Source organism: Dreissena polymorpha, chromosome 7 (genome assembly GCF_020536995.1).
Source record: "Dreissena polymorpha isolate Duluth1 chromosome 7, UMN_Dpol_1.0, whole genome shotgun sequence".
Classification (NCBI taxonomy): Eukaryota; Metazoa; Mollusca; class Bivalvia; order Myida; family Dreissenidae; genus Dreissena; species Dreissena polymorpha.
Window position 1 is genome coordinate 60,468,766 of NC_068361.1, and position 16,594 is coordinate 60,485,359.

General features: G+C 34.8%; 1 protein-coding gene across 1 annotated transcript; it reads right to left on the minus strand.

Annotated features, from left to right (window-relative positions):
- Positions 1-1,620: 1,620 nt before the first annotated feature.
- Positions 1,621-14,522, minus strand: LOC127838219 (renin receptor-like). Its single transcript, XM_052365812.1, has 8 exons — positions 14,389-14,522; positions 13,537-13,679; positions 10,775-10,909; positions 10,106-10,204; positions 9,597-9,785; positions 7,466-7,615; positions 4,580-4,714; positions 1,621-3,835 (listed from the first exon to the last, which is right to left on the minus strand). The coding sequence occupies exons 1-8, from the start codon at positions 14,435-14,437 to the stop codon at positions 3,641-3,643; spliced, it is 1,095 nt and encodes a 364-aa protein (XP_052221772.1). The 5' UTR covers positions 14,438-14,522; the 3' UTR covers positions 1,621-3,640.
- Positions 14,523-16,594: the final 2,072 nt, after the last annotated feature.

Below are 16,594 nucleotides of genomic sequence, written 5' to 3' on the forward strand. Positions count from 1 at the left end.
AATGTAAAAACACTTTTAACAAGACACATTCTGGAAATCAAGATGAATTTAGTTAGCAAATATTTTGGACCAATAATTTGTTTCAATACATGTACTTGGATCCCTTTGGATCATGCATGGTCTGTAATCTGCCTTGTTTGAGGATATATTATTTAACTTGGATCATGGATGTGTATAAGACAGTCTTTAAAAAAACATCCTCCACTTGTGTGAGAAAAAATAAGCATTAAAAAACAATATGTTGTTACCAGTTTTAACGGTACTCAAAGTGACTATGGACTATATTGATATTACATGTCCCTGTGACCTGACTTTTGATTTTAATGAAGGTAGGTTTATGAGTTCTCAAGGTATAGTGTGGGAACAAAATGGTCTACAAGCCAACCGTCCTACCGACGGACCAGTGCAAAGAGATATACCCCAACTCTTTCTTCAAAGAAAGCATAACTTACTTTTGCATGAATAAATTAACCGAAATTCACATTCATTCGCAAATGTTTGTTTTTTAATAAAAAATCATGAAAACCAAAGGGCTTACAGAATGGGCATTTATAACGAGCTGTCAGAGGACAGCGCGCTCGACTATCCGAGTGCTTGACAGTATAACGTAAGCCATCATGGAGAGGGGGGGGGGGTATAATGTGGGTGTGTGATCATTTAATAGATGATCTTTCAAAAATAAGAAAAAAAATTAAAAAAATTGGGGGGGGGGCCGAGGGGGGGGGGGAGAGGGGGATATAATGTGGGTGTGTGATAATTTAATAGATGATCTTTCAAAAATAAGAAAAAATAACATTTACTTTTTTTTTGGGGGGGGGTGGGGGGTGGGGGGGTTCTGGGGGATGGTTTGGGTGAAGTGCATTGTGGTATGTCGGTTAGTGTTGTTTTGTCAAACTTTAACATAGATTTATCAATAATATGCATATTCTAAGTATAAAAGGGGCCATAATTCTTTCAAAATGCTTGATACAGTTGTCTGCTCTTGTTTATAGGTTGGGGACATGATGGTAAACAAGTATGCAAACTATGAAAGCAATATGTCAAGGGACAATGAAAATAATTGGGGTAGTACGCAAACTTTAACATTTGCACGCTCACGGAAACGACAACAGCAACGCCGGGGTGAGTAGGATAGCTCCACCATATATATTTCATATATAATAGTGGATCTTAAAACGACAATATGTGATGACGTGGTCTTCATATTTGTGGTTCAACTTTTAGGACCATTTTGGCGTTTACCATACTTGGTCAAGATGTAGCAAGGTGATGTATTAGGAGCACTAATACTACCTTGCTATAGGAGCTAACTTTCAGGAGAGCATCTCTGGAACAAGGAAGTCCAGGTTTAATGCACATTAAGGTCGCAGATTTTCTGGGCTACAGAGAGGCCCAAATTTTATCTGGGTTACCAAGATATCATGACAACAAGCATTTTAATTAAGGTAAGCAAGGATTGAATGAAAACAATTCAACTTGATCTTGTAAAAGAATGATATTGATTTTTATTTATGGCAAAGTGACAAACATTTTCATTAATTGGAAATTAGGAAAAGTGTTTTTGCAATTAACAATTTTATCCAACAGTTGTGTTACAGAAAATAAACAACTAAAACATCAAACAGTAATAATTTTCTTGTTTATTACACATGACTTTGATGTATATACAACATTCAAAATGTAAATAAAGACGATTTTCTTAATATAATACATGCAAATGTACAATAAACATACTTCAAATATGGCATTGTACTGCCATAGGCAAACAAACCTCATAAATTACAACTGAGTTGATTCAAGCATCCACACAATTCAAAATTTGGGAAAAAAGAAACAACACAACTTTCATAGAACCAGTTTTTCGTGTTAAGCTTATGTCAGTATTTTTGTTTACATTTCTAATGTCAAATTTAAAATATTTTTTTAGGAAACAAACATTAGCACAGTCATGCATTTAACACGAGAATTCAGAAAATTGACACTGTATTGACTAAAAGAGTTTAAGTTTGACCTATATGCTACATGTATTCATACAAATACATCTGCGGAAAACCTACAGAAAATCTACTTCACTTTCTAACAACATTTACTCCCATAAAAACTCACAGAATAACAAAAAATAAATAGTCACAAAAATCTGGAATAACATATAATGAACACAACAATTTTTTGTATATGCATAAGTATTTTTTCAACAAGAATAAAAAATACTTCTGTTGTGCATAAAAACCTTTTAATTTTGAAGCACTGATGTATAAATTCAAAATTATGTTTCCTAGTACATGTAATCTTCAGATAAAATTATTTGTGTCTTGATGTGGTTAATATATTATATTGAGGTTATTTGTCTTTTTAAGCAGAGAATGATCACTAAAGAAATTTACTATGATTTTAAAATGAGTAAAAAGTGTGGATGATTATGTGAAACATTTTAATTTAAACAATAATGTATTGATAATTAAAAAACAATCAAAACAGTTAAGGATACTTATCATCAATACATACAAAAAAACATGAAATAAATGAAGTGTTGATGGTTTTGCCAATGATGCACTGTAGGTTTGGATTAAAATAATACATTTTTTAAATGTTAAATAAATACATACCATTGAAAACAAGAACTTTGACAATATAATTTATAATCAAAGTTTTATAAGTAAGAAGGGTTACACCAGAAGTATTAAAATTACATCTTTTTGATTGCTTGGTTATGCACAAACAAATAAACAACTTGTGAAAATAGTACAGAAATATGTTAACTCTCTTCCATTCACTCATTTTGAAAAAAAGAAAGAAAACTCGACCACACTTGACTTAGCATTTGATACATTATTCATAACAAACAATGAACTGCATGATACAAACAGACTCCTATATCTTATACCCGTTGATAATATAATACACACACTTGTCATACAAATAAGACAAATCAAAATAATAATAAATCCTGGTTCTTATGACATATAACTAATAAAGACTTTCATCTGGAATGGATTACTCAATCACTTCCTTTGATCATCAGTCATGCAGCTTTTACCCAAACTGGTTAGCTTGTGCTGAGAACACATGTTTGTCCACAATTTTACAGAAAGTGCATACACGTATCCGGAATACATAATCACATCAGCGCAAATATTTGACAACTTGGTGCTCATGAGGTCTATCACAATCATGTCAAATGAGAAAATTGTAAAAAAAAATTGGTGAACTTCGATTTAATATTCAAGCTGGAGGAAGTTAATGCCGACAATTAAGTCTTCATGTCAAAATTAAGTGTGATGAAATATACGAAAACACGGTCACTAAGAATGTCACAAAATGTCTAATCAGTAGATCTATCTATCATGGTTTGATGCTTTATACGTTTAACTATTTATACGTTTAGCTATTTAACTTTATACGTGTAACTATTTAATTGGATACACAATTATTCCTTCTAATTAAACAATGGCAACAGTTTAGAAAAAAAAGGCTAAATGGTGGAAAATGCCATATCATTATTTTCACACGACAGCCCTAAAACTGCAATAATTTCCTTTCAATCAGTTGCATAACGCTGCTATCATTGAACTATAATTGTGCCTTACACTTATTAATTTAAAAAAAACGAACAATAAACAAACTAAATGCTTGAAAATGTCTAATCTTTCTTCAACCGTGTTGTGGTCATTCTGTAAATGATGCTGTCACGACCTGGGTCAATGTTCCAAATTCCGTAGCAGATGGCGATCACAGCTATTGCCATTAGAATCATCAGCCATAGGACAATGTTAAAGATCACGGGATAATTCTCGTCATAGTCGGGGGCTACCTTCATTGAGGTTTCATTTCTTCCCTAAAACCAGATAACATAATTGCTTGCTTGGTGAGTGTTCAGTGATATAATTGAGCCTCATTCTGGGAAATTGGGGTTTAATGCATGTGCGTAAAGTGTCGTCAAAACTTAGTCTGACTGTGTTATCTGCAAAGGCTAATCACTTCTTGATTAAAGGACGTACCTTCTTAACAAACAATCCAATTACACAGGCTTATCTGGGACGATATTTTATGCACATGAATGAAACTCCATTTTCCCAAAGTACTGCTCACATTTGTTTCCACATCATCAAGCTATAATAAACCCATTACTTAACATACAAATTTCTTTTATTTATTTATTGCTGCCATTACTTGAAAACATCATGCATTATTTTTTTTAAATGATTTCTCATTTGCAAAAATGTAACAACCTACCTTTTTAACTTACTTCAGTTCTTCAGATAAATTTGCGTAATTTACCACTAACATTACTTACATTCTTAAGATTATTATAACGGCTGTTTTTAAGATAAATTAGCATAATGTGCCAATTAAATAACTGCTTTCTCAAGATACATAAGCATAATGTGCCAATTAAAATACTTCCATTCTCAAGTTACATTAGCATAATCCGCCTATAAAATTGCTGCTGTTCTTAAGCTATATTAACATAATATACTAATTGTTGATAAATTAAGGTAAAATTGCAGGAGTAAAGGTAGGTAGGTCGGGTAACATAAAAAAGGTTTTAACGGCCTAAGGAACATTCTGTGCTACACACCGCTACTGCCTTTGCTCCAGGTTCCACAGCCTGCTGTAGACTGCGCACTTTCCTCACGTAGCCTGTGGGCGGTGAAACCAGGAGAATTTCCACCACCACGTTGCCCTTGTACAGCGTCACAAACTGCTCTGTCATCTGAGATACATTGCAAAAACAAATGAGCATTCCTCAATGAAAACAGGGCTGAACGTATGTATGTAAAGTGTCGTCACAGATTAGCCAGCAATGTCCATAAGGCTAAGCAGGGACATAGAGGATATTTGTTCATGTCAGTGCTGCAATGTCCATAAGGCTAAGCAGGGACATAGAGGATATTTGTTCATGTCAGTGCTGCAATGTCCATAAGGCTAAGCAGGGACATAGAGGATATTTGTTCATGTCAGTGCTGCAATGTCCATAAGGCTAAGCAGGGACATAGAGGATATTTGTTCATGTCAGTGCTGCAATGTCCATAAGGCTAAGCAGGGACATAGAGGATATTTGTTCATGTCAGTGCTGCAATGTCCATAAGGCTAAGCAGGGACATAGAGGATATTTGTTCATGTCAGTGCTGCAATGTCCATAAGGCTAAGCAGGGACATAGAGGATATTTGTTCATGTCAGTGTAAGATCGTTTGTAATTTTACGGGTGATCAAAGAAAATATATATTCACGAGTGGCTGCCACGCAGCCACGAGTGAAAATATCATTTTTCTAGGATCACATGTGAAATAACAAGCGATCTTACACTGACATGAAAAAACTTTCTGTTTCTTTTATGCCCCTTTTTCAAAAAAATAATTTACATAATTATATAAAAAAAATATATAAATAATTAACAGCTGTTTCCCTTTTGCTGAAAAGTAACCACTTCTCCGGTGGCGTGCCTCAATACATTTCAAAACACAATTTGATATCATAAGTGTGACGAAATGACGTCATTATACCAGCAAAATTCTCCAGTTAATCTCTTTTACAAAGTAAATAAACGGTGAAAAAGCATAAAAGAAAAAGAAAATTTGTTGGATTCGGTTGAATGTTGATTTTAATAAACTAGTGATCATAGAAAATATGTATAAAATTATTTATGATAATCTAAAAATAGAAAAAGGAGTTCCGAAAATGTGTTATTTTCACCGGTGAAAATAACAATTTGTTTATTTTCACTGCTGTTATTTCACTGCAGAAATGTCATATTTTATCATAAGGTATAAAAGAAAACACTTTTCTCTTTTGATACAATTTTTAATTTACAGGAAGTGCCTTCTTTATAAAATTCCAGTCTAGGTGGAAAGTGGTACCCCTGATTAGCCTGTGTGGAATGCACATGCTAATCTGAGACGACACTGTACGCACATAAACATGCATTAAACCCGGTTTTCTCAAAGCCAGGCTCAAATACTTTATTTTGTGAATTTTGATATTGGAACCTGAAAATAACAAGCAAATTTGTTGAATTGATATCCCCTGCCAATATGCTTCTGGACACAAAAGTGTTATATTTGACACTCAAAAATGCATTTTTTCAAGATACAAAGGGCCATAACTCCTTTATTATACAATGGTGTACAATGCTATTTGGCGTGCAACATCCTCTTATCCATATATATACTCATACCAAGTTTCAATGAAATCCGCCAAAGCACTTCCAAGATATGGCTCCGGACACAAAAAAGTATTTTTCCAAGATACAAAGGGCCATAACTCTGTTATTAACAGTTGGTGTAAAATGCCATTAGGGGTGCATCATCCTCTTATCCATATATACTAATACCGAGTTTCATTGAAATACGCCAAAGCACTTCCAAGATATGGCTCCGGACACAAAAAAGCATTTTTCCAAGATACAAAGGGCCATTACTCCGTTACTATTCGATGGTGTACAATGCCATTTGGCGTGCATCATCCTCTTATCCATATATATACTCATACCAAGTTTCAATGAAATCTGCCAAAGCACTTCCAAGATATGGCTCCGGACACAAAAGTGTGTAAAATTTAAGGTTTTCTAGAACTACCTGATACCCTGTCAATGTCGTATGTTTTGTTTTGATATTAAATGCGAGTTTATAATAGCCCAAAATCAAAACTATAAAATACATACAACTCAAATAAACCTTGGCAACAAAAACAATAACAAAAGTTTCCCTTTCTTCGTTTAATATTTTATAATTTGGTCCCTTCAAAATACCTCAAACCTTTATTTATTTGATCCATAAAAAACTACACTGTTTGTACAGATATAAGCAAACATTTCAATAAAAGGCTAGCAAGAGTTTAATTAAAACTATTCAACATGAGTTAAGCAAATAATGACATTGATTTGTATTGATAAACTGAAAAAGTGACAATCATGTTTCATTACATAGTATCATTACGGAAAATGAGATAGCAATAATTTGAATCAACATTTAAGTGATGGAAAATACACATTAAAAAATTATATAGAGATATTTGTTGGATTTGGTGGAATATCGATTTAAATTTACAAGTGATCATCAAAAAATATTTTTTAAATGATCACCAGTGAATTAAAATTGATAATACAATAAATCTAACAAATTCCATTTTAAATTTATGCTTGCAAGATTATTTTTTAATTTTTGCCATTCCAGTCAATCTAATTCCCTGAAGGGCACCCAACAATGTCAATACAGGTACATGTATTTTCAAGGGAAGCTTACCCCTATGTTGTTATAAACATTTTATAATTGGGAGTCAAAATGGGGAAACCAAACATATCCAAAAATAGAACCAGTAAAACAATGACAATAATCGAAAATTTTCACTGTTAATTTTCAATGTTTGAAACAGTGATTTATCAGTTTTAATTCACTGATATTTCTCTATAAACCACCGGAAAGCATAAAATGTATATAGATAGAATATACTGGAAATTCCATTCACCTTGTTCAGGAAGTCAGACACTAAGCTGTTGGCATCGGCAACTTGCGCCGCATCCTGGCCGTGTTTCTCAGCCACACCCTGCAGGCCTGATATGGTAAAGCTGAACACATCTGGGGTACTAGAGCTTGTGAAACTGCTGTCAGAATTCACCTAGAAACACATGGATGTAATATGAGCCTCGCTTTGGGAAAACTAGGCTTAATGTATGTAAAAAAAAGTGTTGTCCAAAATGCACAGGCTAATCTGGCACAACACTTTGCACTTTTATGACAGTTTTTTTCTTAAAAGTCTCTTCTTAGCGAGTATCCAATTAAGGGCAAATGTCATTCCTCTACAGGCTTATCTGGCATGCAATTTCAGACACACACCCCCATTTTCAGACACACATCCCCAATTTCAGACACACACCCCCAATTTCAGACACACATCCCCATTTTCAGACACACATCTCCATTTTCAGACACACCCCCAATTTAAGACACACATCCCCATTTTCAGACACACACCCCCAATTTCAGACACACATCCCCAATTTCAGACACACCCCCAATTTCAGACACGCATCCCCAATTTCAGACACACACCCAATTTAAGACACACATCCCCATTTTCAGACACACATCCCCAATTTCAGACACACACCCCCATTTTCAGACACACATCCCCAATTTCAGACACACATCCCCAATTTCAGACACAAACCCCCATTTTCAGACACACACACCCCAATTTCAGACACACACACCCAATTTCAGACACACACCCCCAATTTCAGACACACACCCCTAATTTCAGACACACACACCCAATTTCAGACACACATCCCCAATTTCAGACACACACCCCCAATTTCAGACACACATCCCCAATTTCAGACACATCCCAATATCAGACACACATCCCCAATTTCAGACACACATCCCCAATTTTAGACACACATCCCCAATTTCAGACACACATCCCCAATTTCAGACACACATCCCCAATTTCAGACACACACCCCAATTTTCTCACAGTGAGGCTCATATTTATCATCGGTTAAAAATTTTCACCATATGTTAATTAATTAAACAGTAAAAAGGAAAAAAGAAAACAAATCTACCAAATCTGTCCGTTTTTTCTATTTACTAGCCAACTTTCTAGTTCAGTTGGTAGAGCCCTAGACTTCAAAACCATGATCACAGGTTCCTTTCCCAGCCTGACCACATGCCTTGTGTGGTGATTGGTCATGAAAGTACTTCTACAGCTATTCTCCCCATACCACTGATTCAAGTAGAGCATAAGTATGTACACTCAGTCCTGCACCAGGACAAGTATCGTTGAAAACGATGGATGCTCCCCTTGTTTGACCTTGAAAAAATCTATTATTAGCCTTGGTGACCTTGATCCCAGTGGCCTCAAACCTCATAAAAAGGTAGAGATCCATGCAAGGTACCTAAATGCCAAATATGTAAGAGATTGGTAAAATATTGAAGGCGCTATGAGAAACTGTAACAAAAAAGTGACGGAAAATCTATTTTAAGCCTCGGTGACCTTGACCCCAGCGACCTCAAACCTCATCAAAAGGTAGAGGTCCATGCAAGATACCTACATGCCAAATATGTAAGAGATAGGTAAAATATTGAAGGCGCTATGAGAAACTGTAACAAAAGTGTGACAGAACTAAGGAAGGAAGTAAGGAAGGACAAACTGGCATCTATATGCTCCCCGAAAATTTTCGGGGAGCAAAAAAAGTGTCAATAAATTAAGTGTCCAAAGTTATATCACAGATATCACAGATAAAAAAGGAAAACAACTTAATATCCCTACAAACATACAGACATCACCAACAACTTAAACAAACTGCCTTACTGGAAAATTATGCTGCATTCTGGGACAACTGGGCTTAATGCATATTCTTCAAGTGTCATCCCAGGTTAGCCTGTGCAGTCGGCCAATGCTAATTAGGGACCATACTTTCTGCGTAGACAGGAGTTTTGTTTAGAATTAACTTTCTTTATACATTTTAACTTAAATAAATGCAGAAAGAGCAGTCCTAGATTAGTCTATGCAGACTTCACAGGCTAGTCTGTGATGACACTTTAAGCAGACGCATTTAGCCCAGTTTTCTCCAAACCCAGCTCAATCTTACCTTGTTGAAGACATCCTGGATGACCTGCAGTTCTCCCAGCAGCGAGAGGTCGCTGGGCACGCTTGTGTTCAGGGTTCCCATAGCGTGGCGCTGGCACACAGAGTCCCCGTCTAGCAGGCGGTCAGACATGCGCCGCATGGTGTTTGGAATGGTCTTGAATACGTCAAACTTTGATTGTACATCAAAGATCTGCAAGAAAACAATATAGAACATGTAAGACAACATTTGTGCAAGTACCCAATCTTTGTAGGGAGCCGTATAGCTACTACACCGAACATATCATTTTGGGCTTCCAAAGAAATTTGATATTCTAAATAAGTAGACAAGAAGGCAAGTGTCAAGGTCAAAATGAGTTCTGGTGATGTGCATGTGTCGATAGTATTAAAAGACATCTTCCATGCAAGTAAGTATCAATTCTTTTTAGCAAGTGCAATATACTTTAGACGAAACTCAGCATTTTTGGTGAACCATAAACTAGTAGTTTTTTTCAAATTATTGCAGTTACATACGCTATTGTCCATTGCAGCATCCACAAAGAGAGGTGTCTTCCCCGTGAAGTGTCCCTGCACTGCACGCATTAAACCTGATATGTCAACACCTGCATTATCCTGAAAGCAAATAAAACGGAACATTTACAAGTGGCCAAAATAGCCTTTGGCTAGTGGCTACTAATATTCCTGATGGGCTGATACAATTTCTACCTTGCTACTAATCATTGAAATTGGAAGGTTGTTTATGTTTTCAAGGAAAAATTATTTACCTACTAAAATGCTTCATTTTAAGCATATCAGCTTACAGGACAGTTTAGTACGGATTAAGCAAACATCAATTGTTTATGTGAATTATGCTTATATTCTATATGTTATAAAGCAGTTTATTATTTAGACCTTTAGGAATCATAGTTTTTAATTTATGTATCCAAAATGTTTCTTTGCATAAATGGTCTAGATTGTTTTCAACAACATTAATAGGTACCAAATGCATATGCATAAAGTGTCATCCCAGATTAGCGTATTTATCATTTCACACCAACACTCAACCACATTGAATTTAGAGATAAACATATCAGCTACAAATTCATGTTGTTGTTTTTTCAACAGAATATCTTACATATGAATTAAGTTGATACTTTCCACAGTAACTTTGTTCGATATAGGATCTGTGGAACCAGTACTCACCAACTCTACAGGAAAGGCAGCTTTTCCCTCCACACTGGGGGCGGGCTGCCCATCAAGAGTGTGAACAGTCACAAGGACATTCGCTTTTGGCCGCTTGAACACAGAACCATGTTGCATCCCCTTCCACTGCATTTCCTGAAGAAGGCCAATGTCAAAATTAGTACATTCACACAGTCACACCTGCTTTACATAGAGTCATAGACAGTCCATATATATTATCATCAAAAACATAATCTGCATAAGTTGTTACAAACTATTCCTTTTCAATGAAATACGCTTAATTTTGTCAATGTTTGAAACCCTTAGTACAACTTGATTTTACGATATATTACAGGGAAATAACTCCCAGTGTGGTATTTCACATTCAATTACAGGAAAATTAACTACCAGCGATTTTTCACGCTCAATTACAGGAATATTAACTCACAGTGGTATGATTTAAGAACCACCCCAGGGGAGGAATATGAACTAACCTCCTTGCAATGTTCAACTAAACTCTTCATTTGTATGGATCCAGCAACAGGGGTGTGATTGAGGCAAAGTCAGAGGGGAGGAAAATTCTGTTTACTGATTTTGACTACGCAAATGGCGCGCATAACGCAATGACAAACATAAAAACAGACATTAAAATAAACAACTTTTTGTATTCATAACAATATTTCTTTATAAAAACCTGTTAAACTTCACATTAATCATACTGAGGATGCAAAGTAAACAGTTAAGTAAGTATTTAATAGCAGCAGTTTTTCAATGTATTGAATGACAGTTAATAGACTAAATATAAACAAACACATTTGAGTGTTCTTCTGGTGTTAATGATGTATTAACTGAGTTAAATTGATATATTTAATTTGTTTACCTTTCAATATCTTGCATTTCACATCTTCACTCAGTTCAAAGCTATTTCAGTTAACTGAACAGCGTGACAAACATAATAAAGCAGAATATGCATATGAATCTGATTATACACAGACCCACAGACATATAAAAATCAAATCATGTTTGTCTATTTCCATGTTCGAACAATACTCTCTAAATTGTTTTACTTCGCGAGTAGACTACACTCCAATTTGCAAACACTGGTTTCCGTGACACAAATTCAGTGGGCACATTTCTTAACAAAATATGTGTTGCTTGTATCTAAAACGTAGTCTTTTTTTTGACAAACACATTTCATTTTTCCTATCAGACTAGGTGATGTCAGTCGTTTATTCCATTGCTATTTGTTATTTCAATAATCTTAATTTTCTCTTCACAACCGCGCCATTTGCAAACAAATCACAGAGCGCATTTTAAAAACACGATTTTAATTGGAAGATTGGGAAACGACAGCCAATTATATGGCTCGTTTTAAAAATGCTTAGGTAGAATCTACCAGTGTAAAATGCGGAGAGATTTCGCGGGCCGCGGATATTTCGGGCCGCTTATGAAATACGTCCGCGGAATCGGTGGTAGCCCCTCTCCCCCACATTTTTTAAAACGAATTTACGCAAATCTCAGAAGTGACATACGGGACAACCCGATCCGTGGAAAAATCACACCCCTGAGCAAACTCAATTAACTATATTTACATTGAGAAGGAGGAAACCAGCTGAAAGGAGGAGACATCACATCCCTGACTCCTAAGGTACCACAAGCTAGCCTATTCCATAAAAAACTATACAAGAGGACCCTAAGGATCATTGAAGGCTCACCTACAAACTGTTGCTCAGTGGTATAATACTGGAGACCATTGATTTTGGGCTAGTACCCTTCTTTTAATGACAGGGTTATAATTTGAACCAATCTTGATATGTGAGTGTATTTATCATTTACCACCCATGCTTTTTTCACCATTTTGGGAATGGGGCTGGGTCCCTATGGATTTGGAAAATTCGCAGAGTTATGACTAAAATTTGGAAATGAGTGTTGTTGTTGTTTTGCTGAAAAATGCATCAAAATTGAGAGTACAAGTGTTTTTAGTATTTTTTTGTAATAAGGTTGAACTTACATGGACATATACTTTTTTCTATTGGGAATGGGGCCTATTACTGGACCCGATTTTTAATGAAAAAAAAACACTGCACACCAACACTCAACCACACTTTTGACTCAAAGGACATTACAGCACAAACTTTGTAGAGAACATCTAGATGTAGCTTCATACCAAATAAGAAAAGCCTCTGGCTTTGCCGTTTCAGTCAGAAAATTGTGTAAAGTTTTCCACATAATAGTCTATCACAGGGACAGTATTTGAACACACCTTCTAGGGGCCACAATACCATGTTACACACCAAATATTAAACCTATTAGTTTTTCTGTTTCGGAGTTTTTTTTTAAGTTTTGATCAAACCCTTTTTTAGGCTTGATCAAGTAATAAATCAACAGGCCATTATTTTGAACAATTAACATAGGGGACCAACCAAGGTCAATTCCTGTGATTCAGTGTGAATGGAAATGAAATTTTGTACAGCGCCTCATGAGATGTCATTTGGTGAAAAAGTGATGAATGCACAGACAGACAGACAAACAACAGACATCACAGCATCTCAAAAGCTAACAATAAGCATGATGTGCTGAGATGAGATAATAAACAATTTACAAAGTATTATCTCTGTAAATATATGAGAGCTTTTGTATCTGTTAAATTTCCCTAAAACAAATTCTGCATGTTTCATTCTTTAAAAACAAATTATGTGCAGCTGCTTGTTTCTTTAACTTCATTTAACAATTTACAAACACAATATTTTATTATAAATATTTGTTTACTTAAACAAACATACTGAGTTTGCTGGCATGCCCAATGTGTGTGATATGAGTTTGGAGACATCGCTGGTTTGCAGAGGCGATGACTGGTCTTGGAATGTCACATACTGGGGCGCATGTGTAACAATCAGCTGCTGGGCGGATGTCACACACAGCAGGGCTATAAAAACAAAACAAGAAAGGTCATGTACTTCACTTCTATGTCATTATATTCTGATTACTTAAAAATACAGATTGTATTTTCCCCATTATGAGAATGACGCAGGGTCCTTCAGATTAAAAAAAATGAGGTTGTTTTAATAAAACTTGGAAAAGTAGACGTTTTTTATTTTGCTGATCACAGATAGTATAAAATTGAGAATAAAAGTTTGTTCCGTTTTACTTTATATGTTATGAAATAAAAGTCAGAGTTTATAGCAAGATATCATGTTGAAACAGGTTTAATTCAAGCAGAAAACTTTAACAAAATAAAGCAAATTGATTTTGTTATGTGTTGAGTACATTCTAATATATCCCCACATGAAATCTTTCTTTATTTAAAAAAAAATCAACTTATTTATTGATTTAAGAAAATAAATTGTTATGGGATCTCTACGCATAGAAATTGTGACATTCATCTTTGGTATAAATTGTGGATTTTGAAAGTAATTACATTGGGATTTGAATAAATATATTGTGATCTTAACTTATTTCAATAGGTTATGCCGATTTGTATGGACACTTTCTTCACCCACTTCGGTACGAAAAAGCTTATTTTTTACGTTCGTCAAATGCAAAGGCAATGCTAAACTACGATAATTTACACAGTATCATAAATCTAAAGGTGAAACTGTAATCAAGTCTTATAAAATACATAAAATAGCTAATACCTGCCGATAATATTAAAATTAACATTTTCCCCGGAAGACTGTCAACCATATTGTTTGCATGTGACAGAATGTCAACTTCCGGTAGTGCGATTGAAAAACCGGATGACAATCAAACTTCCGGTTTCAATTGAACGGCCACACTAAACTTACTTCAGAACAGCAAAAAAGGGAAACCTGAGAAGCCATTTTCACATTCTCCATGAGAGAGCTTTAACAGATTCACATTTTAATAACAATTCTGTTTTTGGACGGCTCTAGATTGAACACAGTTTCGATTAATTAATGTAGTCATTTTTTGTTAGCAATTTGTTGTTGGCAACATTCTTGAAAACACATGTAATAACGTGAACAATAAATATGTACACTTCAACACCTTTATTTCGAACAACGATAATCCGAATTCACCGTTAATTGAAAAAGAAATAACATTCAAAAATTTATCTTAACCTCAATTATTAGATCTACTAAATACTAAAATTGAAATATATAATTATGTAAAAAGTAGTTTATGAAAAGTGTTTGTTGGTCATGACATGATTAACATATTGATCTTGTAGGTTAATTTCAAATTTAATTATGAATTGATACAGTCATAAAATACATTATTAAATGTAAAGATGTTGTAACGCTTGATTATTTTACCATGTATGAAAATTCGGTTTCATATACGTGTATTTTCAAGATGACGCATATATGTGTGTGTTATTCATGCGGTACATGTATGTCTTGTAATTTTTTTCTTCGTTTTATTTAAAAAAGAACAGTTGGTCATTCTGATATTTTTTGTACTTCCAGGACAACTGGGAAGACACCCGAACAGATCCGGATTCAAGACAAAAAAGAACAATAATGCGATGATATATATTTGTATTAATTACATTCATGCAATAAACTTGTGTATAATAAAGATGTGTTGGTTTTCAACCTCAATATGACAATAAGATTTAGGTACGTTTTAGGTTAAATGATAACGTTATTCCGCAACGTTTCGGGAACGTTAAGCGAACCATACATTTTAACGTTAGGATAACGTTGCAGTGCAACGTTATAGCTGCCTTATTTCAAACGGTTTTAAAATTATACAGTCTGTCAGGATTCCGGATCTTGAAACAGCAAGATTCTCCCGACACAGCTATGTATGTTAAATTTATAGCAATCGTTTGATGTCATAATAAAAGCGATTTAATTGGACATATATTTGCTAGACACAAAGACAAAGGACATCGATTCGAATTTTTTAAAACCCCCATATTGTCGCAACTTATCTAGATCCTCACGTTTCAAACTTTGTTGTGATTGTATATGTCTATTCATTTGTTGATGAATCAATCCTCGCTGATCGAGTCGCACTTCTTTGTCCGATTTTTACACTGATGCTAAATATATTGAAACAACTTATACAACCTCTCCCGGAAATCCTATTCACCCTGTAGATTTCTCCGTGTACTTTGAAAACTAAAATTGTTTTTTAACGCAACCTCGGAAGTATCATTGGCTCGTTTATCAATGCTTCTAAAAAAGGTAACGCCAGTGATTTAGGGCCGTGTAATTCGTTCACAGAATTTGCATATACTAATCATACTTTGTATGATTGCCCCTATAATTATCTTCTAAATTCTTTACCTAAACTTGTTAAACAGATTCGTTCATCAGTTCGTTTTCAGTGAGTAAAAAGTATTGTTGTAAGATTATCAAAACAAACTTAAAATTGTGGCCACTTTACAGTAGATGGGTATGACCTTCGAACGCTCAACGTTATTGTTGAAGATACATTGAACTGAATGAACTCAGTGCAATAAACTCTGACCATTTAACCTCTTTTTATGTTTTGTCCTAGGTGGTAATGAAAAGGTCATAGACATGACGGACTCATGAAGGAAAGAATAAACCTATTTTAAAACGTGTACAATTTAAATTTCCGTCGCTTACGGAATTATAATAATACATTCAAGAAAAAGTAGATACATATGTTTTCATGCAATTCTTATAATTATCATTAAACGCGCGCTATATTTAGTCGCAACTGTAGAAGCCAATATCACGAAAATATGCATGTATATAACACAATTCACCGTCAAGCTAGATTACTCAACCATGACAAGGACACACACTGTAAACATAAACAGCTTACGTAGATGAACACATGTAGGTCAATACAAAAAAAAGTTCGTCAAGTTGATGATTTAATACTAACTGCCAAATCATT